At 43.2% G+C, this 22,349-nt stretch overlaps 3 protein-coding genes across 3 annotated transcripts; 1 reads left to right on the top strand and 2 right to left on the bottom strand.

The window, feature by feature from the left end:
- Positions 1-2,737: 2,737 nt before the first annotated feature.
- galt (galactose-1-phosphate uridylyltransferase) lies at positions 2,738-17,742 on the bottom strand. The gene is made up of 11 exons (XM_079755362.1): positions 17,569-17,742; positions 16,364-16,533; positions 13,941-14,022; positions 10,966-11,014; positions 10,436-10,565; positions 10,305-10,361; positions 8,894-9,016; positions 8,581-8,716; positions 6,819-6,902; positions 5,067-5,221; positions 2,738-2,999 (listed from the first exon to the last, which is right to left on the bottom strand). The coding sequence occupies exons 1-11, from the start codon at positions 17,603-17,605 to the stop codon at positions 2,889-2,891; spliced, it is 1,134 nt and encodes a 377-aa protein (XP_079611488.1). The 5' UTR covers positions 17,606-17,742; the 3' UTR covers positions 2,738-2,888.
- Positions 17,743-18,083: 341 nt separating this feature from the next.
- Positions 18,084-21,365, top strand: sigmar1 (sigma non-opioid intracellular receptor 1). Its single transcript, XM_079756228.1, has 5 exons — positions 18,084-18,923; positions 19,013-19,064; positions 19,492-19,640; positions 20,017-20,109; positions 20,205-21,365. The coding sequence occupies exons 1-5, from the start codon at positions 18,779-18,781 to the stop codon at positions 20,432-20,434; spliced, it is 669 nt and encodes a 222-aa protein (XP_079612354.1). The 5' UTR covers positions 18,084-18,778; the 3' UTR covers positions 20,435-21,365.
- A 122-nt stretch (positions 21,366-21,487) lies between these two features.
- Positions 21,488-22,311, bottom strand: ufc1 (ubiquitin-fold modifier conjugating enzyme 1). The gene has a single exon (XM_079756229.1). It carries the CDS (start codon positions 22,200-22,202, stop codon positions 21,681-21,683), a length of 522 nt encoding a protein of 173 aa, XP_079612355.1. The 5' UTR covers positions 22,203-22,311; the 3' UTR covers positions 21,488-21,680.
- Positions 22,312-22,349: the final 38 nt, after the last annotated feature.

The raw sequence follows: 22,349 nt of genomic DNA, 5'->3' as shown, positions 1-22,349 counted from the left end.
TAAAGTTTTCTTGAATCTTGAATTGCATTTTGTTTAGCATACACTGCATTCTATCCTCTGTTGTACCTATAACATTTTGCAATGTGTGCACATCTGTAATTGTAGCCATGACTTCTTCTCCTAGCATTGTCTGATCAGCGTCATCACAATGCTCAAACTTTTTTCTTGTATATAGGCCGCGAGTTAGTGGGTATAGGGATGTGAATAACTCAAAATTTTCATGGTCGAATAATCAGTGGGTGGTATGAACGAATAATTGATTATTCGATGTGTGCCGACATTCACAAAGGCAGCCATGGATCATCGGCAAGAAATCACTTAATATCTTAAACGCAAAAAAAACAAACTTTAACATTGAAAAATCGAAATTATACTGGTATTAATTGGGGATGTGCATTTCTGGCAAAAATACTATTCAATATTCGTATAATAATATCGAAAATCAGTCAATCAATCCCCGCACGCACCTTGTTAACACGCACACACAATGACAGAGGGAGAGGCTTTTATGATTTGTATGAAATCAATGCTTATTTCAACCGATGCGCCATTAACATTCAACATCAAAATAATTTCAACGTGGGCTTAGGCAGATAGGCCTAAGCCGAAAATGTTCCAAATCTGTTAACATATCCTCCATCCATTAAAAGAGAAAGATCAGTTAAGTCATTAATTCGTTTGAAATATACCAGCCAGCACATACACATTTGACTAGCAGCTTGTGCTAGCTCCCGCCTAGCAATAACGTCAATTAATGAGCTCTGGCTAACGGTTTTTCTGTCAATTCACCTGCACGACTTGTTGATGCCTGAATTCGGAATAAATCTGTTATTTTTGCCTTATTCACGTCTTTCTTAAAGGCTGTGTTGCAGGGTTTATTTTCCAATGAATTTGTGCAATTTGCTTGTTGGTTATAACGATTTAAACTGTTATTTATTGTATTTAATGTTGTTAGGTATCACAAAACGGAATGTAATAAGAAAAAGTAGGTACTATTTTAGCGGTTTGCTATTGATTCTCATTTCCCCAAGAATGCATTGCATGACATCACGTTGGGGAGACACGGACCAAAGCCGCATTGAGACCCTTGAGAGTAGAGACTAGTAAGAGAGTGTTCAGCAGATTATACAGATACATAGATAAATACATAGATATTATGCAGTTAGTATATGCTACACGTGAACCCCCTAAGATGGCGCAATTTGATCGGTTCGCTATCTCGGGATATTGGGCAATATCCCATGATAGACATCTCAAACTCGACATTGTTTTCATCGCAAAATGTCCGCTAATAACAACAAATAAACCTTCGGTCTCGGGGGCAATTCCCCACTATTCACTTTGCCTTTGGCGAATAATTGTTGATTAATAGCCTAGATAGATAGATAGCCTAGTCAAGTCTTTATTAATACCAAACTACCCAAATCGTCGGGAATTCATTTCGGTGATTCGGCTCACACAGTATAGCCTACAAGACCACACAGAACAAGGGAGACAACAAGTCTGACTGGACACACACAAAGTAAATCACATTAAAATACTTGCCGTCGCGCAATGACGTCGGTTAGAAAAAGTGGAGTTTAATTTATTTAAAACAGTGCTATCTTTTCCTGTGTTCGAAAGCAAGTACCTATTCATCTCTCCTTGACCCGATGACGTTTTCCACAAAGGTTAAGGAAAGGAGGCTGATGAAAACTATTTCGATCCATTGTGGTATGGCCCTGTCGGGCTACGTATGACCTAGAGAGTGGTAAATGTTCAGCACTTGGTTTATTCTAACAGAGACACAAGGTAAACTAGCTTGCGCTCTGGAGGTGGTTTATGAAGCGTCTCTCGATCACAGGTAAAAAAAACGTTACATTGGGAGTGGGCGGAATGGTAACTAAGCTACGCCTACATAGAAAGAAAATATCCCAATTGAAATGCTTTAGTTTAAATGTCGTCCTGGATGTCAGGGTGGCCCATATATGTAGTTGGTGCCGAACAAGTTAAAGGCTTACTGCACTTCAAGACATCACATCACACAAAGCTACACTAGCTACGATCTCATGTTGGTGTACAGGCTACATTAGCTTCTGTCTCATGTTGGTGTACAGGCTACATTGGCTTCTGTCTCATGTTGGTGTACACGCTACATTAGCTTCTGTCTCATATTGGTGTACACGCCAGGGAGCGTATCTATGTTCCCCGGGTGTTCTCCGCTTTGTATCTGACCGGGGAACATAGGACCCTGTGAGCAAATCTTTTTTTCGTAGGATGGTAGGGGCAAGTACCGCCTTTTTCGCCTCTGATTCGCCTGTGATTGGTTAGGATGTCTCTCCTCCGATTGGTTATGGTTAGGGTTAGGTTTAGGGTTAACCCTCACCCTAAACCTAACCCTAACCCTAACCCTAACCCTAACCATAAACCTAACCCTAACCCTAACCCTAAACCTAACCCTAAACCTCAACCTGACCCTAACCCTTTGTACTCGGGGAACATAGGACCTGGGGAACATAGGGATGACCCCACACGCTATATTGGCTCTGTCTCATGTTGGTGTGCAACAAAATTGACGTGTGTTCATTGGATAGATGGTTGAGAAACGAATGAATATACTCTACAATTGAGACTACTAGTATTGAACGGTTACGAGGGTTACTATGGTTAAAGGGTTACCGTGGTTGGAAGGTTGGGGTTAGGTTGTTAGCCCCGGGCATTGTGTGTATGAAGAAAACTAAATAAATAAGAACATTACCAGTGTTCATGTTTTTATTGCAGTGGTATCAATCCTATTTTAATATTCATTGATTTCAATAATTGAATTATCTGTTCAGTTCTTTTAGGAAGCATTATCCTTTATAGTTATGAGATGAAATAACAATTTAATCAAACAATAACTCGGTTTATCATGGGTTCACCCCCTCCTCCTCCTCATCCACCAGATCTCCCTCTTTCTCCTCGCTCTTCTTCCGGTTCCTGTAGTGTTCATCAGGGACATTCCTCAACCTCTCTGCTGCCTAGACAAACACACACACAAACACACAATCCCACTGTAACACGCACTGTGAAACAGGAGCTGGACAAAATCACGTGGACGCAGGATGAAGGTCAAACATAACTGATATAATAACTAATAACTGATTAAATGTGGCTTGGCTACACATATAGTACTGAACAATAAACCATGTAGTGATCCAAACCAGGACACACCCAAACTGTTAAACCCCTAGTACCTAGTAGGGTTACTTGGTACCTGTTGAGGGTTAGTTAGTATGCAGGGTTGGTTGGCATCAAGGGTTAGTCACTACCTTTTGGGGGTTAGTTAGTACATGTTGAGGGTAAGGCATTAACTATTCAGGGGTAATTAAGTAGGTAAGTACCTGCTGGGTTAAGTCAGTACTGGAAGGGGATTAGTCAGTACCTGTCTGGGATAGGTCAGGTAAACTTTAACTGCTGCCCGGGCAGAGCGCTACACGTCCACACACATCTCAGCTCCAGTATTCCTTAGTCCTGACACCGAAGAGTTTACTAACGGGCACTAAGCAGAGCGGAACATCAGCGTAGTGTTTTGGGGACTGTTTTCGCTAAATTTAGGACTTTTAGGACTAAAGACATTTCTTAAGACAAGAAAGGGTCCGGAGGGCAGCGACCACGGAAGCAGTGACATGGTACAAAATGGGGTTCATTAAGAGGTTGCAAAAAATCACAGCCCTACATATTTTTGGTCTTTTTAGTTTGTTTAGAGAAAAACTTTTTTGTTAGTTTGAAAAAATCAAAGCTTTATTTTTAGGCTGAATCACCCAGCCCTGGTTTGGAGTTAGCCAGCACCCGGATAGTCAGTCCTGGTTGAAGGGTTAGTCAGGACCATTGGTTAGTCTGTACCTGTCGGGGTTAGTTGGTACTTAGGGTTAGTTAGTACCATTGGTTAGTCTGTTCCTGTCAGGGTTAGTTGGTACTTAGGGTTAGTGAGGAGCATTGGTTAGTCTGTACCTGTCGGGGGTTAGTAGATACTAAGGGTTAGTCAGGACCATTGGTTAGTCTGTACCTGTTGGGGCTTAGTTGGTACTAAGGGTAAGTCAGTACCATTGGTTAGTCTGTACCTGCTGTCGGGGGTTAGTTGGTACCAAGGGTTAGTTAGTACCATTGGTTAGTCTGTTCCTGTCAGGGTTAGTTGGTACTTAGGGTTAGTCAGGACCATTGGTTAGTCTGTACCTGTCGGGGCTTAGTTGGTACTAAGGGTAAGTCAGTACCATTGGTTAGTCTGTACCTGCTGTCGACGGTTAATTGGTACCAAGGCTTAGTTAGTACCATTGGTTAGTCTGTTCCTGTCAGGTTTAGCTGGTACTTAGGGTTAGTCAGGACCATTGGTTAGTCTGTACCTGCTGTCGGGGGTTAGTTGGTACCAAGGGTTAGTCAGGACCATTGGTTAGTCTGTACCTGTCGGGGCTTAGTTGGTACTAAGGGTAAGTCAGTACCATTGGTTAGTCTGTACCTGCTGTCGGGGGTTAGTTGGTACCAAGGGTTAGTTAGTACCATTGGTTAGTCTGTTCCTGTCAGGGTTAGTTGGTACTTAGGGTTAGTCAGGACCATTGGTTAGTCTTTACCTGTCGGGGCTTAGTTGGTACTAAGGGTAAGTCAGTTCCATTGGTTAGTCTGTACCTGTCGGGGCTTAGTTGGTACTAAGGGTAAGTCAGTACCATTGGTTAGTCTGTACCTGCTGTTGGGGGTTAGTTGGTACCAAGGGTTAGTTAGTACCATTGGTTAGTCTGTTCCTGTCAGGGTTAGTTGGTACTTAGGGTTAGTCAGTACCATTGGTTAGTCTGTTCCTGTCAGGGTTAGTTGGTACTAAGGGTAAGTCAGTACCATTGGTTAGTCTGTACCTGCTGTCGGGGGTTAGTTGGTACCAAGGGTTAGTTAGTACCATTGGTTAGTCTGTTCCTGTCGGGGTTAGTTTGTACTTAGGGTTAGTCAGGACCATTGGTTAGTCTGTTCCTGTCGGGGTTAGTTTGTACTTAGGGTTAGTCAGGACCAGGGCTTACTAGCTACCTGTTTGGGGTTAGCTGGTACCAAGGGTGAGCTAGTACCTGTTCAGGGGTTAGGTCCCTCTGCTCCTGGGCCAACATCTCGTATCCCACCATGAACTTCCTGACGGAGGCGGATCGCAGCAGGGGGGGGTAGTAGTGGGCGTGGAGCTGCCAGTGGTCCACCCCTCCAGACAGGTGAGGACCTGTGGGAGCACCTGGAGGAGACGCCCACTCATTATCACCACTAAGGCCACATAGTATTGCAAAATAATGGAATTGCAATACTTTTGTTCTTTACATGTATATTTTGATGATAAAAATACAGGAATTCCATCAGAGATGACGTGGTCAATCAAGGGCTCGGACACATTCCTCACAGAAAAACGTAAGGTTATATCACTATATATATATACATATATATATAAATTACTTTAAAGTTGGATAAAGGTTTGAGTAAAGTATGCTCATTATGAATGACACAAATTGATTGATATACTCACAAAACTTTACACACTATTATTAAACTCAAGTGCAGTTTGTGTTAAATTGCCCTGTGTTTTACCTTAACGTAACATAACTTCAGAAGAGACTAACAGAAGGAAGAGCCTAATGTTGATAGTGTGATGCACCACCTGAACGTCCCAGGTCTGGCCACGACTTGTATTAATCGGGGGAAAATCCACGTATAATAGGCTTAATCCACATATAATAGGCTGAATTTGAGTTTGAGCTAACAGTTGGATTCAGTCCACATTGTATTGGTTTGCAGGGGAAGAGACCTCGTTTTCAAGACATTCACGAGCCTACTCATGAAACAACAGATACAAATCTAATTTTGATGGCCTACAGTATATCACGCAGGCCTACATGTGCACGTACTGTATGTTGGCACGTTACCGCGACATTTAGCCTGCTTGCCAAAATTCTGATGGCACCGGTCATCTATGAATACAGCTCATTAAATTAAGACTGGAAACAATAGCAGTTTTATATATCTAGATTCTCCAATGTCAAGCATGTGTGTCTACTTTGTACCAAAGCAGCTGTCACTGTGTGCAATGAATACAATATTAGAGCCCCCGCAAAATGTATGCATTGATTGAGTGTTGAGAAACCAAGCCTTCATAACGCCTCACTGGGGCCTAAATGAAAATGTAACTTGAGCAACTTGAGGTCAATTCTTCATTTGGACATTATATCGGGGACCTCATAGTTGGTCCAAGAATGGTCAACAACAAAAAAGAATGTTATTATAAAATCGTCTTGGGGGTCATGAATGTTATTATAAAATCATCTGGTGGGTCGAAACATGTGTCTTGGTGCCTGATTCGGTCCATGTGCTGCCTATTTCCAACCCCTGTTCTAGTTAAACTCTACAGCTCTCTTAACTGTTAAAAATGCTAAGGCAGTTCTGCTAATGTTTTGGGTCTGTTTGTGGTACTATTGTGCGCTCACTCTTGAGAGGAAGCAAGAACACTCCTTGATTTTAATTTCAATCTACTGTGTCGTTCACAAGCGCACTTTGCAGATCGATTTTAAAGCAACCTGGGATGTATATATATATATAATAAACAAATAAACATTATCGCCACACAGACACTCTTATACCACAGTCATTATCCCCTTACATACAAACTATTACCACACACCCATTATCTCAACACACGCACATTCACTCAAGCTCTTTGTTACCGTTCAACACTTTAAAAAGTGCTACATAAACATATATGTACGTTCTTACTCACTATCATCACAGCACACATTTCATTATCCCCACACACACAATTCACCACAGCACACACAGCGGCTCACCGTGCCAGCCCATGGAGTAGGGGAAGGACGCCTGGAACAGGTTGTCGTACTTGGTGAGCAGCAGGCGCATGACGTCCGCCAGGTCTGAAACACATCGGTGATGCTCCTGTCTTAACACTTATACTGCATTACGCACGGATACATGCACACTCAGTGTAACCACACACGCACATCCTGTATAAACACACACGCATCCTATTTAAATACACACACTCATAATCACAAAATAACCTTATCATCACTGGAAACTCATTATCACCACACACACACACACACGTTATCACTACACACACAGACACACACACATTATCACCCAGTGTTTACAGGTCTGAAAATAAAACGTATCAGTTAATAACAAAAATCTATGAGTATATATTATATAATGTACTTTTTATACTCTTTCAGTAACGTTGTTGAGTAAATTGTTTATAATGACCAATATATAATATAATGTTGTCTATGAACCCAATGTTGTCTATGTGGTGTTAAACTGAGAAGTTTAACCGTCACAATACATCACTGCCCAGAACAAGCCCCACACATCCACATACACTGTATGTGTTCACGCTATTCAGTTTGAACCTAGGCCTAGTAGCATTAGTATGGTAAGTAGTAGACGTAGTATAAGCATAAAACCCACCCCACACATACACACACACACACACACACAAACACACCTGTTCTTTTCCTTTTTACTGGAATCCCCTTAACTTCATTCCGGGGGTATTTAAGATATTTATCCGTGAACGCTAGCAGCTGAAGTTGGTTTGCACACAATCTTGACGTTAACAAGAATGTAACGTGTGTGTGTGTGTGTGTGGTAGTAGTATGACTAGTATTATAAGAATTACTAGTAATAGAACTACTACTACTAAAAGCAGTATTAAAACTACTTCTGGTATGATAGGCTTATTACTATGATATGTACCAGTAATATAAGTACTATGATAACTAGTAGTAATATTATAGGCGTATTACTATGATATGTACCAGTAATATAAATATTATAATAAGTAGTAGTAGTATGATAGGCTTATTACTAGTTATAGAAGTACTATGATATGTCCGGTTGGGCTCCATGGAGGACAAAAAGACAGAGCGGCCATAAAACTAAAAAAACGGTGGATTCAAGAATAAGAAATACCCTTGAAAATGAAAATCGTTTCCAGGGAAGGGAAGGGAGAGAGTTGACAGCCTTTCTACGAGGCTGTCAACTCTCTCCCTTCCCTCCCCTTTGCCCCCACGAACTCTGGACTCTGAAACCCCCTCCCATATCCCCCAATGAACCCTGGACCATTTTCTTTTTTTAACTTTAATGTATATATACCGTTTGTTTTACAGTTTTGTTTTTCCTACCTTAGCACTCTTCAGAATTATTTTGCACTATTTAGAATTTATTTATTGTGAAAATTACTTATTTTATTTACCTAACTTTATCCTTTTCTACTTGCACCTTCGGTCAGAGAATTTTGATGCCCAAACTAATGCCTCTTTTCAACGGCAATATGATGTAAACCAAGATGCATGAGCCACCATTAAAGACCCACTGAACCCGAGGATCACCTTACGGTTTAAACAGGTAATTTGATCTTATATGATCGGTAAAATAGTAATCTATGGCATATTATCACTGTTACTGAAGTAAGTATCCAATGTAGCTAAAATTGTCCACAGTGTGTGGCACTTTTCGACTGCCCAGATCGCCTAGAGGGGAGACCTGGGTTACCACACCCCAAAGAGAATAACATCTCTCTCTCTTTACCCCTTCTCTCTTCAGGGGTGAGGTCAGTGAGTCTGAGAATGTGTCGTTTTCGTGGTAACAGCATCGTCTGGTACGGCCATGTGGCCCAATACGGAACCACAGCCAGCCAATTTGACGACTGAACCACCACACGTTCCTGAGGGGAGAGGAAAGGAGAGAGGAGAGATTAACCTCAGTTAAAACGGGGTTCACACAGAATTTTTGTGATGGTGTGTAGAACCATCATGGGTACTCAATAGAGTAGAACCATGCGTACTGTATTGTTTATGCTGGAGGTTGCAGCCAGTGGTGAGTGTTTTTGTGTGTGTGTTACCTGTCGGTTAGCTTCCTGTTCAGCGTAGCGTAGCAGCAGCTGTTCCTGATGTTGTTGATAGTAGGCTCTCTGACTGCGGTCCGACACCACTGCCTCATTAGGCAGGAAGTTACTGGCCCACACCTATAACACCACAGGAAGCAAGGAGTTGAAATACTGAAACTATGGAGACATGAAAATTAATACAAAGCTTTCAGACAACGTGAGAGAATAAGGACTGATAGGATTTCAGCTAGAATTCAATGGTCTATCACGATTCCGACTAGTGCGGCTTGCTAAATCTGCTGATATTTTCTTCGTGCTTCCAGCTCAATGTCCAGATGGTTGCCTTGTGCCTCCTGCCTCACCTCAAGGCGTTTACCTCACGGTTTCTGCTGAATCTTCACCAGAAGCTCAAAAGGCGGCTGAATTGTCTTTGGGACTCTTTCCAAACAAGAGGTATTTGAGATTCTTCAATGCAGACATTTACGTACCACACCGATGTATGGCCACAGATAAACACTGGATCGGCTACTAAGTCTGAATGTTGTGATTGGTCAGAAAATCTAAAGTTGGCCCTGATCAGCTCTCCCAATCGGTCCCAATTTCTCCTGGACCCTTTATCTACCGCTGGGGCTCCCAGCACCGGGAACACAGCCCTAGCTTGAGCATAAGAAGTAGTATTGGAACCGACCCTTTTTTATCCCAAATTATGGGATACAACATGGTGTCTCAAAAAAACTATTCAGCATTGGTTGGACAGCCTCTGGGTACTCCTCCAGCTAAAACAGCCAAGTCTAGCAGTGACTTGTGAGCCGTGACGAATGAACATGGAAGATCCGTTGCCTGACTGCTATCTGTAGTCAAATTCAACATTATCAAAATTACACAAAGCCATACTGCAACTCTGGAACAGACCGTAATCTATGCCATTTTGTTACCGTTACTAAAATAACGTAATTTAGAGAAAACCAGTGAGCAATCCTATGTTTATGCCAATCTCCCAAATGCACTACATAAACGTTCAGGGTTCCAGAACGTAAGTCACTAGAGTCACAGAGTGGGCGTGCTGACACTCACATCAGACTGGGCTACTCGTGATATAAATCAGAACGTTTTTGACGCTGAACATTTTTCCATTGTCAATCAAATATTTACAAATCATGGAGCTGATTAGTTGTTTCTGTGAATCGTTTTGCTGTGACAATATTTTATCTGTGTTTCTTTTGTTGTGGGCTCCAAAGTTATTTTTGCCTGCGATTTTTGGCAGTGATTGCCGCAATAGCTAACAGTCCTTTCGTGATGCCAAGGGAAAGTCAGTCAGTCAGTCAGTCAGTCAGTCAGTCAGTCAGTCAGTCAGTCAGTCAGTCAGTCAGTCAGTCAGTCAGTCTGTCTGTCTGTCTGTCTGTCTGTCTGTCTGTCTGTCTGTTACCTGACAGTGTGGGTGGGGATTAGAACATCCCATCGTAGCTCCTTTATTCTCAAAGATCTGAAAACAAACCAAACAAGAGTCAAACCTTCCACCTGTGTGCGTGTGTGTTTGTGCGTGTATATGTTCATTACCTGAACCCAGGGGTAGGTGGCGCCTAATTCCTCCACAAGTTCCGCCCACTTGTCAATCACCTTGATGACCTCTTCCTGTCTCATGAGGGGGAGGGTGATATCAGACCAGGGGTGGAAACACATCACCTGACTGTAGAATATCACATATATATTATAACAACATGACAAACACACAATTTTAATATTACCTAAGATCAGTAAAAATTATATATATTAATACGGAAATGTTGGCCTTCTGAAAAGTAAGTGCTTGTATATGCAAGAACTTACTTGCATATACAAGGTTGGAGCCCCAACCAACTACTGTATTAGTAGTTGGTTGGGGCTCCTCTTAAAAAAAATTCAAAAAAATAAAAAATCAAATGAAAACAACAAAATAAAATTATAGATAATAATAATATATACGCGTATATTCTTTATAGATTATAATACATCACACATATACTGCATAGATTATAATAATATAATTCTTTATCCTATATCTATACTGTTTTAACCTATAACAACATAATAATAACAATATTTCTCACCACTTGCCCCTCGCTGCTTTAGACTGGAACAACACATCACCATCTGATCCTGGAATGGGTTTTATCCAGACAAGATTTGAGAGTCCAACAAATTGCTAAACTAAAGTGATCCAGTTTGAGCCTAGGCCTAGTCACGCCCAAGTCTCCCCTTCCCTGTTGGTCTGTGTGTGGGTGTGGGCGGGGCCCGGCTAGAGACTCCATTCCAATATGAAAATGTTCATATTAGCTTGGAATCGCACGCTTCTTTTCAGATTTTTTAAATATTTATAATTTGAAAAATATTATATTTTTAAAATACTATTTTTACAATGGAAGTCAGTGGGAGGACGGCGGAGCTGTCTGCCCATTCTCTGACACTTACTACGTCAGACTTTTAAACTTGGAAATATTGACAGGTTCAACAAATCAACACACTTGTATCTTCAGTAATCTGAAATTTAGAATTTCGATTACCTTTATACTTTTTTCAAAATCACAGTTTAAGTTCCATGTCTGCTTGTTTTCAGTTGGTCTCATTGATTTCTGCTGCGGTTAGAGCGCAAGGACGTGCAGGCAGTGTTGCCAGATTGGGCAGTTTTTGCCGCCTAATTGGACTACTTTTAATAACGTTAGGCAGGAAATGCCTTTTCTAGTTTAATCCCGGCTATTAAAGGTCCCATGGCATGAAAATTTGAGGTTTTCTAACATTAACATGAGTTCCCATAGCCTGCCTATAGTCTCCCAGTAGCTACAATTGGCATTAGGTGTAAAACGAGCACTAGGTATCCTGCTCTGCCTTTGAAAAACAAAGCTCAGACGCCTTTCTCTGCTTTGCCCGCCCAGAGAATTTTGCCCGCCATTGAGACAATGAGCTACGGCCGTGCGAGCGCCACGTGTGTGTGTGTGTGTGTGTGTGTGTGTGTGTGTGTGTGTGTGTGTGTGTGTGTTTGTATGTGTGTGTGTGAATACACACACTGTAACGCAAGTGTTGTACACACACAAAACATAAGGTAAGGTTTGCATAAAGCTCCCATTTGGTGAAAAGACTAGACTGCATCAGGTTCTCTGACATCTCCACACAACGAGACTCGTAGTGGGGGTTATCTCGGCCATGGTTGAGGAATTGGGGGGAAAGGAACTTTGGCTTTGACTCCCTGAAGTCAAGATTGAACCGCGACGTGGAGGAGAAAGGGATTGTTGCCCGGGATTGTCTCCTGCCTGTGCCCCTCTGCCGGGCGGCTGTGCCCAGCAGCCCCGCGGCGGTGGTGCCCCGCGGCGGTGGTGCCCCGCGTCGGTGATGCCCCGCGGCAGTGGTGCCCCACGGCGGTGGTGCCCCGTGACGGTGATTCTCCGGCAGCGGGGCAACGGCCGCGGGAGACAATCCCGGGCAACAATCCCTTTCTCCTCCATTTCACTGTTCAATCTGGACTTCAGAGAGTCAAAGCCAAAGTTCCTTTCCCCCAATTCCTTCTAAACCATGGCCGAGCTATCCCCCACAACGAGTCTCGTTGTTGAAGTACCAGGAGTCCCCAAACGGCAAAAATCCCTTTCTCCTCCTCCATGTCGCCATTCAGTCTGTGCTTCAAGCCGGCCACACACCGGTGCCAAAGCACATTTCACGTGCGTCAATTGCCGCCCCAATAGCTAGCACCAATAGCAAGCGGCGCGCTGCAGCACCGTTGTGATATGTTTTGAAAGAAGCAGATCAACAAACTTAGTCGGTATAGGCTACCATAACGTCATACCAGTTGTTTTATGACTACATATATGGCCCCCATTCTGGAATTATTCATCTAGTGCAGGGGCCTCAAACTCAACTTACCTGGGGGCCGCCGGAGGTAGAGTCTGGGTCAGGCTGGGCCGCATTAATTATTCCACAGAAAAAAGGAGCACAACTGACCCAATCTAAGTTAATGATCGGGCTATAATTAGATCACGTTGGCTATGTAATCGCTGACAACAGGGGACATTTCATAGTGGTTGGTGGAAACCCGGACATTTTAGCGTCCTTTGGGACTGTCCCGGCAAAACCGGGACATCTAGTCACCCTAAAAAAGCGTGGCAAGTCACTCAGCATAAATGTGCGTTTGACAACAACGCACGGGCCGCACTAACACTAAACTTTGATGTCAAGTAGGGGGCCACAAAATATCATCCCGTGAGCCTCAATTGGCCCCCGGGCCGCGAGTTTGAGACCCCTGATCTAGTGCATCAATGATTCATAATATCATCCGGAGCGCACACAGCTTTTGGCCGTGATAATATAAATTATATTATATAGATATCTATATATTATATTATGTTATTTAGATATAGAGCTCCAGGACTCCCGCCGGAGCACCTGGAGGGTTCTAGAATACTTACAAAACAAAGCCAAATGCTGTGTGTGCCTCCGGATGATATTATTAATCCGAGCCATTGCAATACATCCACTGTAAACACTAGCGCATTGTACCGTGGCCACAAGCTGCTCAGGGCCACACCCCCACCCTCCACCTTGACCCACCTCTGAAAAACGGGACGTTTGTGGAAAGCTCATTGTGGGTGTAATTCTGCACCAAGGCTGAATTTCCTGAACGTCTTCAAATACTGTATTAAGGGCTCAGTAACACCTATATATAAGCATCCATAAAGTAGCATTCCATGGGACCTTTAATAATAATATATTTAAATTATTAATAATATATATATAATATTATAAATATATTCGATATATCATCAATAATGTATTATTAATAATTAATAATAGGGATCATATTGTTATAATAATAGTGAGAATATTGGAATAATAATAGTGATCATATTTAAGTTATAATGATATTGTAATTATAATAGTGATTATACTTAAATAATAATAATGATATTGTAATTATAATAATAGTGATTATATTGTAATGACAATTATTAGATTGTTATTATAAAAACAGTGATCATATTGTAATAATAATAATGATATTGTAATAATGATAGTGTTCATATTGTACTAATATGCTTACCCTGGGGAGGGTCAGGTGCATCTGGCTGCAAGGCGGGGAAGTCATTATCAAACACAAATGTGCTCTCATAGTCTGGGTTCACCTGTTCAAAAGAGAATATATATTGAAATATATATTTATCACACTAACTCACATTCATTCACCTGCTATAATATATATATTCTGCATAAAGTTATTCTATAATACTGTATGAATATATACTGCAATACTCTATACTGTAAACTATACTGTAATTAAATATATACCGTACAAATACATCTAGTCTGGTTTCACCTGTTACAGGTGTGTGTTTGTTAAGAGCCAGAGATAGAGAAAGATGTTTGTTCCGTCAGAGATCAAAAGTTAAAATGAAAATGAATTTAATTAATTTATAAATGTCCCACCAGAGGGAAGCACTGAGCGGTGGAGGTCACGCTAGATGTGGTTGATTTAATCTATTCAAGGGGTAGTTCGGAATTTTGGACATAGGGCCTGATTCCCAAGTTAGCCTTGGTGTTCTTTATGATTGGAGACAGTTTTCAACACATTTCATTGTGTGAAATGTGTTGAAAACGTGCTAGGCTAGCGCAGGGCAATAATATAACGCCAGACTATAGATGTAAATGTCTGTGTTGATAGAATAATGTTAGAAATAAAACTAACCTTGCATCGCATGAATCATCGCAATTTTAGGGACTACTTTCTCAGCAGCAGCGGAATTTAACCTAGGCATCAGTCCACCGCTGCCGTAGCCTACTACCAGGAATATAACACTGCTGCTGAAACACAGCAAGTCCCTCAAAATGCAATGCAATGCAAGGTTGGTTTTATTTCTAACATTATTCTATCAACACAGACATTTACATCGACCGTCTGGCGTTATAGTTGATTTGCCTCGGGTGTACTGTGGAGTGGGTAAGACTGTTTTATTAGCAGGCTAGTATTGCCCGTATCCGTGCGCTAGCCTAGGACGAGCGAACTCTGCAACTAGAAGGACTGAATGAAATGTGTTGAAAACTGTCTCCAATGATAAAGAACACCAAGACTAACTTGGGAATCAGGCCCTATGTCCAAAATACCGAACTACCCCTTTAACGCTTCCTTTGTCTGACACGTCCACACGTTGAAGAAGACGAAAAAAAGGAGAAAACAAGAAACGAAAACTACAACTGGGTGCACATCAACGTAAAGAAGAATGCATTGACGCTATTGGTTCTTAAATATGTTCCCCTTGTGTGGGTATATTTGTTTACTTTGATTTGTTGGGAGGTAAATTGTGGCAAATGTTGTGAGGCGAACAATTAAAGCATGAAATTGCTGATAATTTTGACTGTAGGGTAATACTGTTTATCTACTTTCTCTTTTCTTATTATAACGACCTACTGTAAACACCTAGCAATCTTCTGACAAAAAGTCCTTCAATGGAAAACCATCTTGAAACTTTCGAAATCTTGGAAAATAAAAGAAAGACATTGAGGCAGAATAGCCTGGAGAACTTGACAGTTAATAAGCATAGTGGAGCAGAGTGGATGAGATGATTAAAGGCCTCAGAGATCCAGAGAAAAGCTCTCGACATAGATAAAAAAAACTGTAAGCCAAGATGGAGGAAGCTTGGGAAGGGAAACAGGTGTGTGTTAGAGATAGAAACAGCTGTGAGGAGGGAGAAGGGGGGAGAGGAGAGAGAGGAGGGAGAGGAAGAGAGAGGAGGGAGACAGGGGAGAGAGGAGGGAGACGGGAGAGATGAGGGCGACAGGGGCGTCTTCTGGTCTGATGGCAGGCTTACGTGATTGGCCACGGTAGTGTGACGTTGGGTAGCAACCCCTGGGACCGATAAACTCACAGCTTAAACGCACAACCCCATTCAAATCAAATGATAAATGTGCTGATTTGGTCTGAATCTGCCCTTAGCCCGGAGTTTAAATGTGGCCTATTGGGCAGGAGCCTTTAGGGCAGAGAGAGACAGGTGTGTGATTCAGGAGAGAGAGAGACAGGTGTGTATTTTAGGAGAGACAGACAGGTGTGTATTTTAGGAGAGAGAGAGACAGGTGTGTATTTTAGGAGAGAGAGATTGGTGTACACAGCACTGAAACTACTGCTCCCTAGTGGTCAGATGTAAGTATCCCACTCTACAGCAAGATATTTTTACAAGGGTGCATTGTTGTCACTGCTGACGTGCATACTGAACCCTGACCATTTCACTGACCCCTGACCCTGTCACTGACCCCTGAACCCGTCACTGACCCCTGATACTTTCACTGACCCCTGACCCTGTCACTGACCCCTGACCCTTTCACTGACCCCTGAACCCTGACCCTGTCACTGCCCCTATCTCTAATGTGCTTATTGCTTCTTGCAGTGTAGTGTAATGTCATCATGCACATGCAAACTTGTAGATATTAAAGTGTATCTCCGGCCGTAAGAAGAAGACAGGTGTGTGTGTTCACCTGTCCGTTGGCTCGTGTGTTCCCGGGACAGAGGGGGTTTTGAGGATCGCTCCGGGCCACTTGTTGCTCGGATACGCTCTCCTTCTGGCCGGCCCAGGGCCTCGTCATGCGGTGAGCGGAGACCAGCACCCAGCGATCCGTCAGGGGGTTGTAACGCTGGTGCTGGTGCTCTGGGAGGGGGACGGAGCCAGCTTAGTCTGTTTCACTGAACGCATGCATAAACAGCCCTCTCACTGAACGCATGCATAAACAGCCCTCTCAGTGAACATCAGTCTGATTAAACAGCCCTCTCACTGAACACCAGTCTGTTTAAACAGCCCTCTCACTGAACACCAGTCTGTTTAAACAGCCCTCTCAATAAAAACCGGTCTGTTTAAACAGCCCTCTCACTAAACACCAGTCTGTTTAAACATCCCTCTCACTGAACCAAAATGGCCCATCACTTCATACCCATCATACTAATAATTTTGTGTTTGGGTCATTGTTTAGTTATTATCATGAAACTATTCGTCATTATGGGGAGACATTGTTGTATTTGAAACTGCCACAGTGTTTCACATGAGAGGCATGTCCGAACATATTGACAATTAGCCTAGCTGGTATAGTTCTGTTGATTTGATATTTTACATCATTATAACCAACTCAAGGCATCAAAAAATGGGTATTGACAAGAAAAAACAATATCCAATCATTATTTAAATCCAGAAGAGAGCGCTACAATTGTAAAACCCCATTAAGGAGTGTGGTCTGAAGAAGTGAAAGCAACACACTCCCTCAACACAAGGTCCTCTTATACAGAGCGTTAAAGAGAGACAGAGACAAGAGAGAGAGCACGACAGAGAGACAAGAGACAGACAGACAGGCATACAGACAAACAAACAGAGACACAGACACACACAGAGAGAAAGAGAGAGAGAGAGAGAGAGAGAGAGAGAGAGAGAGAGAGAGAGAGAGAGAGAGAGAAAAGGAGGCAGACAGACAGACAGACAGACAGAAAGAGACACAGACAGACAGACAGTTGTAGAACAGAAAATACTATATGGACCGCCGTTTTAAGGGATTACAGTAAAGTATGACACATTCTTATGAGAAGAAATAACATGCGTTGGGTTTATAGTTGGTTGCAGCCTACAGATCGGTCCATGACAGTCAACTTTGAAAAATAATTGATAGGCCTATAACTTAACTTTCAGCCCTAATGTTACCTTTTGGATCAAACTTGACGCCGTCCTGGCCGCTCATGTTGAGAGCATTCAAATGATCTTGAAAAGATCAGTTTAAATAACAAATTTCTAATCGCTACTAAATGTATAAGTTGAACTAATAAGTGATCACAAGCTCACTGTTCTAGTTCATAATTCTGCACATCCTTATTTGCTTGTTTCGAGTCCCTGAACTCATGACTGGCAGCACCACGGCATGTTTCAGTAAAACCAGCAACACTTATACATACATACAAGATAACAAACCACCACACTTTTTTTGGTAGTTTACAAAATATGTCATATTAATTAATAAGTGACAACAGCAGGGTGGTATACAGTTGTTTTTTTAGGATAAAATATGCAAATACGAAAATACATTGAATGGGGGGATTTCGTTTGTACTGGCAACCCTTGCGTGGCCAAAACTAGCGACGTGTTGTATTGAGCTACTGATTGGTTCGTCCACTTTGTCCCGTCTCCAACATACCATGGTGTGTTCCTGAATGGGGATCCGGAGAGAGCGGTGGGAAGATGTTCTTCTTTAAAACTAGCCAGAAGTAGACCACCACCACCTATTCGAGCGTGTGATTGATCAAAACCCAAACCAATGACGTATTTGTATTGAATAGCGGGCTTCAGCTGACGTTAGGTGTATGTTTGGAGGACGTCTTGTCCCTGTACCGGAGGATTTCTCTACAGACTGAGAGAGTACCCCATAGCAGAGGGTATAACATAACATATTGCGATTGTTATAAGAGTTGATAATCCATTAACACTAACTCCCGATTAGTGTTTTTATTAAAGTCAGTTGTAATGTAATCCTACAATACTAAGCTAAGAAGGTCCCGCAGATGCCGGCAACACAAGGGGATGGCCCCTGAAGAACTAACTTGCCATTATTCAAATCTAAAGGGTTTCTTGTATTGATATGTTGTCTGATGGATTTATTTTACAATCCCAGTTGACCTTTGTTTCCTCTACAACTGTTCGTTATGTCTATACTCGAATGGTTAAGAACGTACCATACGTCATGTGATCCATCCGGTGTTTTCCGAGCTTCTGATTGGTTAGTTTACTATGTCCCACCCCTAACAGCAGTCACCTGAGTCACTTTTATCCGGCGTTTACAATCAACCCCCATGTTCCACATGTCGTCCAACCTCGTCTGCTTTAACCGTGAATAAATGTATTTAGTCAGTCAAATATCAGCATGTCTTTAGGTACCAAAATATGTAAACTCTGTGTGTTCTTGGGGTTTACGATCCTGGCCGTGCTGTTAGTGAAACACTGGTTGGCCACCAAACAATACGTGTTTACTAAGGAAGACGTCGCTAAGATAGCCACACAGTATGCAGGTAAGTTTGTTACCAACAGTAGCAAACTTTATTAAAATATATTAAAACATATGGCTATAACTGCCTTGTATTCCCTGCCTTCCCTACAGGGCAGGACCATGAACAAGCCTTTGCCAAGATCGTGGTGGAACTCCGAAAAAGGTCAAATATTGCAGGATTCCAATCCTTTCATCGTTTTCTTTTAAAACCATATAAACAATTAACAATAGCTACTCAAACGTATTTAACAATGAGTACGCTAGGTACATAAACGCTACACCTGGAGTTCCCAGCTATTGGTCAGCAATAGGGATGGGAGTGTAACAGAAGCTGAGACACTGGCTATTGCGTTGGTTCTTGTGTGGCAGAAAATGTGATACACTTCCCATATCATGCTTTTTTAGGGTTAATAATTGCATATAAATTAATTATAGAATGCTTGATCCTCATTTCTGATGGGCACCCTTTTCTCACACAACAGATATAAGTCCATCAAACAATGGGGGGCTATTAAATATGATACTGTCCAGTAAGTCAAAGGGGTGAGAGCAGACCGGGGATGGAGGTGCTGAGTGTGTGTCTTCCCCAGATATCCTGGGCACATCCTGCCAGACGAGGACCTCCAGTGGGTTTTTGTGAACGCTGGCGGATGGATGGGCTCCATGTGTCTTCTCCACGGCTCCCTCACCGAGTACGTCCTGCTGTTCGGCACAGCCCTGGACACCGGAGGACACTCAGGTCCACTTCACCACTACACCCACCTGTCACCAGCCATGAAATCATCGCTAGACACTATCCTCTTCGGTACTAGTTGATAGAGGAGAGAGAGATGTCCTCCTCTTCAGTACTAGTTGAAAGAGGAGAGAGAGAGAGAGATGTCCTCCTCTTCGGTACTAGTGCATAGAGAAGAGGGCAATGTTCTCTTCAGTACTAGTGAATAGAGGAGAGAGAAGTTCTCCTCTTCTCGACTAGTAGATAGAGGTGATGTTCTCCTCTTCTGTAATAGTGGATATAGGAGAGGGAAATGTTCTCTTCTGTACTAGTGGATAAAGGAAAGGGAGGAAGGGTTGTTCAGGAGGGACCATATAACACTGATTCCTGTGGGACTTCTCAGGTCGCTACTGGGCTGAGATCTCTGACACCATCATCTCTGGAACATTCCACCAGTGGAAGGAGGGGACCACCAAGAGTCAGCTATATTATCCAGGTCTCTCTCTCTCACTCACTCACTCACTCTCTCACTCACTCACTCACTCACTCACTCACACACACTCTGATGTGATTGGCCGTTCTTCCTGTCAGGTGACACCCTGGTGCACGGGGTGGGCGAGGCGGCGGCGGTGCAGTGGTCTTCAGGGACCTGGATGGTGGAGTATGGCCGGGGCGTCATCCCCTCCACGCTGGGTTTCGCTCTGGCAGACACCATGTTCAGCACCCTGGATCCCCTCACCCTGCTGCACACTGCACGCATCTACTGCAAGGCCCTGCTGCTGGAGGCCACCACCGCACTGGAGCACTACGGCCTTTTCTGAGGACACATCCCCCATGAAGACCTGCCTATGAGGACTTACCCCTTTGACAACACACCCCCCTTCTCTGATGACAGTGAAAACCCCTCTATCACCCCCCCCCCCCCCCCCCCCTCCCACTCATGACACACCACTCTGAAAACATGCATCCGTTGGAGACCGGCGGGCTTCAAAGATTGATCCATCGTACCCGTGACGTCAGTAATAGTTAGACGTGATGTTCTGTCTACACAGGGCTGGTGATTCTGTGTTGTTGCCTGTGTTCTCATCTCATATTGACTCATTGTTCCAAGCCAGCTGTGTTTTATTACACGGCACACCAGTTCCACTCATGGATTGCACACATTATTTTATAGTAATGACATTTTCTTTTATAATAAAGATACCAATAAAGTTAATCTCCCAACTTCAAGATTACTTTCCGCCTAGATTTAAAAAATATTTGACATCTTGGTGTGATCACAGATATTCTGGACTGGACCATATTTAAATCAGACAACATATGTAACCACATGAATAACTTCAGGTTACCTCCACGAACATCAGTCACTGTTAAACAAACATGTTGTAGCCTCAAGCTAAGTGGTCCACATCTTATAGAAATACAGGTTGTACTAATACATACCACGATCAGTAGCCCCCTCATATACTCCACGAGTAAGCCCCTAGTCCTAATGCACTACGAAGACACCAGCCCAACATGTAAAAAATATGAATGAAACATGACCTTGTTTAGTGAACATAAGTGGTTTGTTTCATGACCTCACCCCTATAATAGTGAGCAGTCTGGTTAATGACCATCACTAGTGAACATACTGTAAGCAATCTGTTTCATGACCATCACTAGTGAACATATGTTCCATGAACATATATGTCATAGAAAGACTTTCCCTTGTCATAGTAGCACTTTGGGCGAATAGGATCCTGAATCCTGTTCACTACTTTCTACAGTGAACATAAGCAGTCTGTTTAATCACCATCACTAGTGAACATAAGCAGGCGGTTTCATGACTTTATATAGTGAACACAAGCAGTCTGTTTCATGACCATCACAAGTGAACATATGCAGTCTGTTTAATGACCATCACTAGTGAACATATGCAGTCTGTTCATTACTTTATATAGTCAATATAAGCAGTTTGTTTCAGGACTTTATATAGTGAACACAGTCAGTGTCCTTCATGACTTTATCTCTATAGTGAACAATAGTCCGCTTCAAGACTTTATCCAACAGTCTTTTTGTGTGTCTTCACGAAGCCTCGGCTGAGGGGGCCTGCTGGTTCTCCTTGTGAGTGACGAGGCCCCGGGACACCAGGTCGGGGATCTCCACAGCCAGCCAAGGGCCCAGGCCAAGCGCCATCAGGTGGGCTAGGCCGAAGCGGGGCACATTGCGCGCCCACAACGGCTTAAAGTGGTCGGTAAGGCAGATGCGGCCCCCACGGTACATCTTGGCCGTCTTGCCCTCCAGCTCCGGTAACGCCACCTCGGGCGCGGTGGCAGGGTAGGTCGCGGGCACGTCAAACTCCACGTCGAATTCGTAGCGAAGCAGCTCGTGCACGTACCAACACTTGCCGAACCAGCGGGTGCCTTCCCGGTTGGACTCGAGGCGAAACCAGTCGTTGTCCGCCGCCTTGTTGTTCTCCACGTACTTGATGAGGGACACGTACTCCTCCCGGAGCCGCTGCACCCACAGCTCGCGGTCCCGCGGGCCGGAGTTGGTCTTCAGCAGCGGGATGTCCGACACCGTGCGCCGCGTCGCCTCGTCCGACATTTGATCGTTTCTATTATTAGTTTTCCGTTTTATAGAAAAGTCATTGACAACGGGAGAAATAAAAGACGAAGTGTGTACTCTCGCACCGTGACGTCGCACAGGAACCGGAGAGAATGACAACAGGAAGTGTGCTGCCTTCCATCCTTG

This window comes from Pollachius pollachius (assembly GCF_949987615.1).
Source record: "Pollachius pollachius genome assembly, chromosome: 18".
Lineage (NCBI taxonomy): Eukaryota > Metazoa > Chordata > Actinopteri > Gadiformes > Gadidae > Pollachius > Pollachius pollachius.
This window is presented reverse-complemented; position numbering and strand designations above follow the sequence as displayed.

Bases quoted from the DNA above. Each gene is read 5' to 3' on its own strand.
- sigmar1 (XM_079756228.1), top strand. From the start codon at position 18,779: ATGTCTTTAGGTACCAAAATATGTAAACTCTGTGTGTTCTTGGGGTTT. The intron at 18,924-19,012 runs GTAAGTTTGTTA...CCTTCCCTACAG, and splicing joins GATAGCCACACAGTATGCAG to GGCAGGACCATGAACAAGCC. The intron at 20,110-20,204 runs GTCTCTCTCTCT...TCTTCCTGTCAG, and splicing joins GAGTCAGCTATATTATCCAG to GTGACACCCTGGTGCACGGG.
- galt (XM_079755362.1), bottom strand. From the start codon at position 17,605: ATGAGCGGCCAGGACGGCGTCAAGTTTGATCCAAAAG. The intron at 10,362-10,435 runs GTAATGAACATA...GTTTGTTTTCAG, and splicing joins CCACCTACCCCTGGGTTCAG to ATCTTTGAGAATAAAGGAGC. The intron at 9,017-10,304 runs GTAACAGACAGA...GTGGTGTTATAG, and splicing joins ATCCCCACCCACACTGTCAG to GTGTGGGCCAGTAACTTCCT.
- ufc1 (XM_079756229.1), bottom strand. From the start codon at position 22,202: ATGTCGGACGAGGCGACGCGGCGCACGGTGTCGGACATCCCGCTGCTG.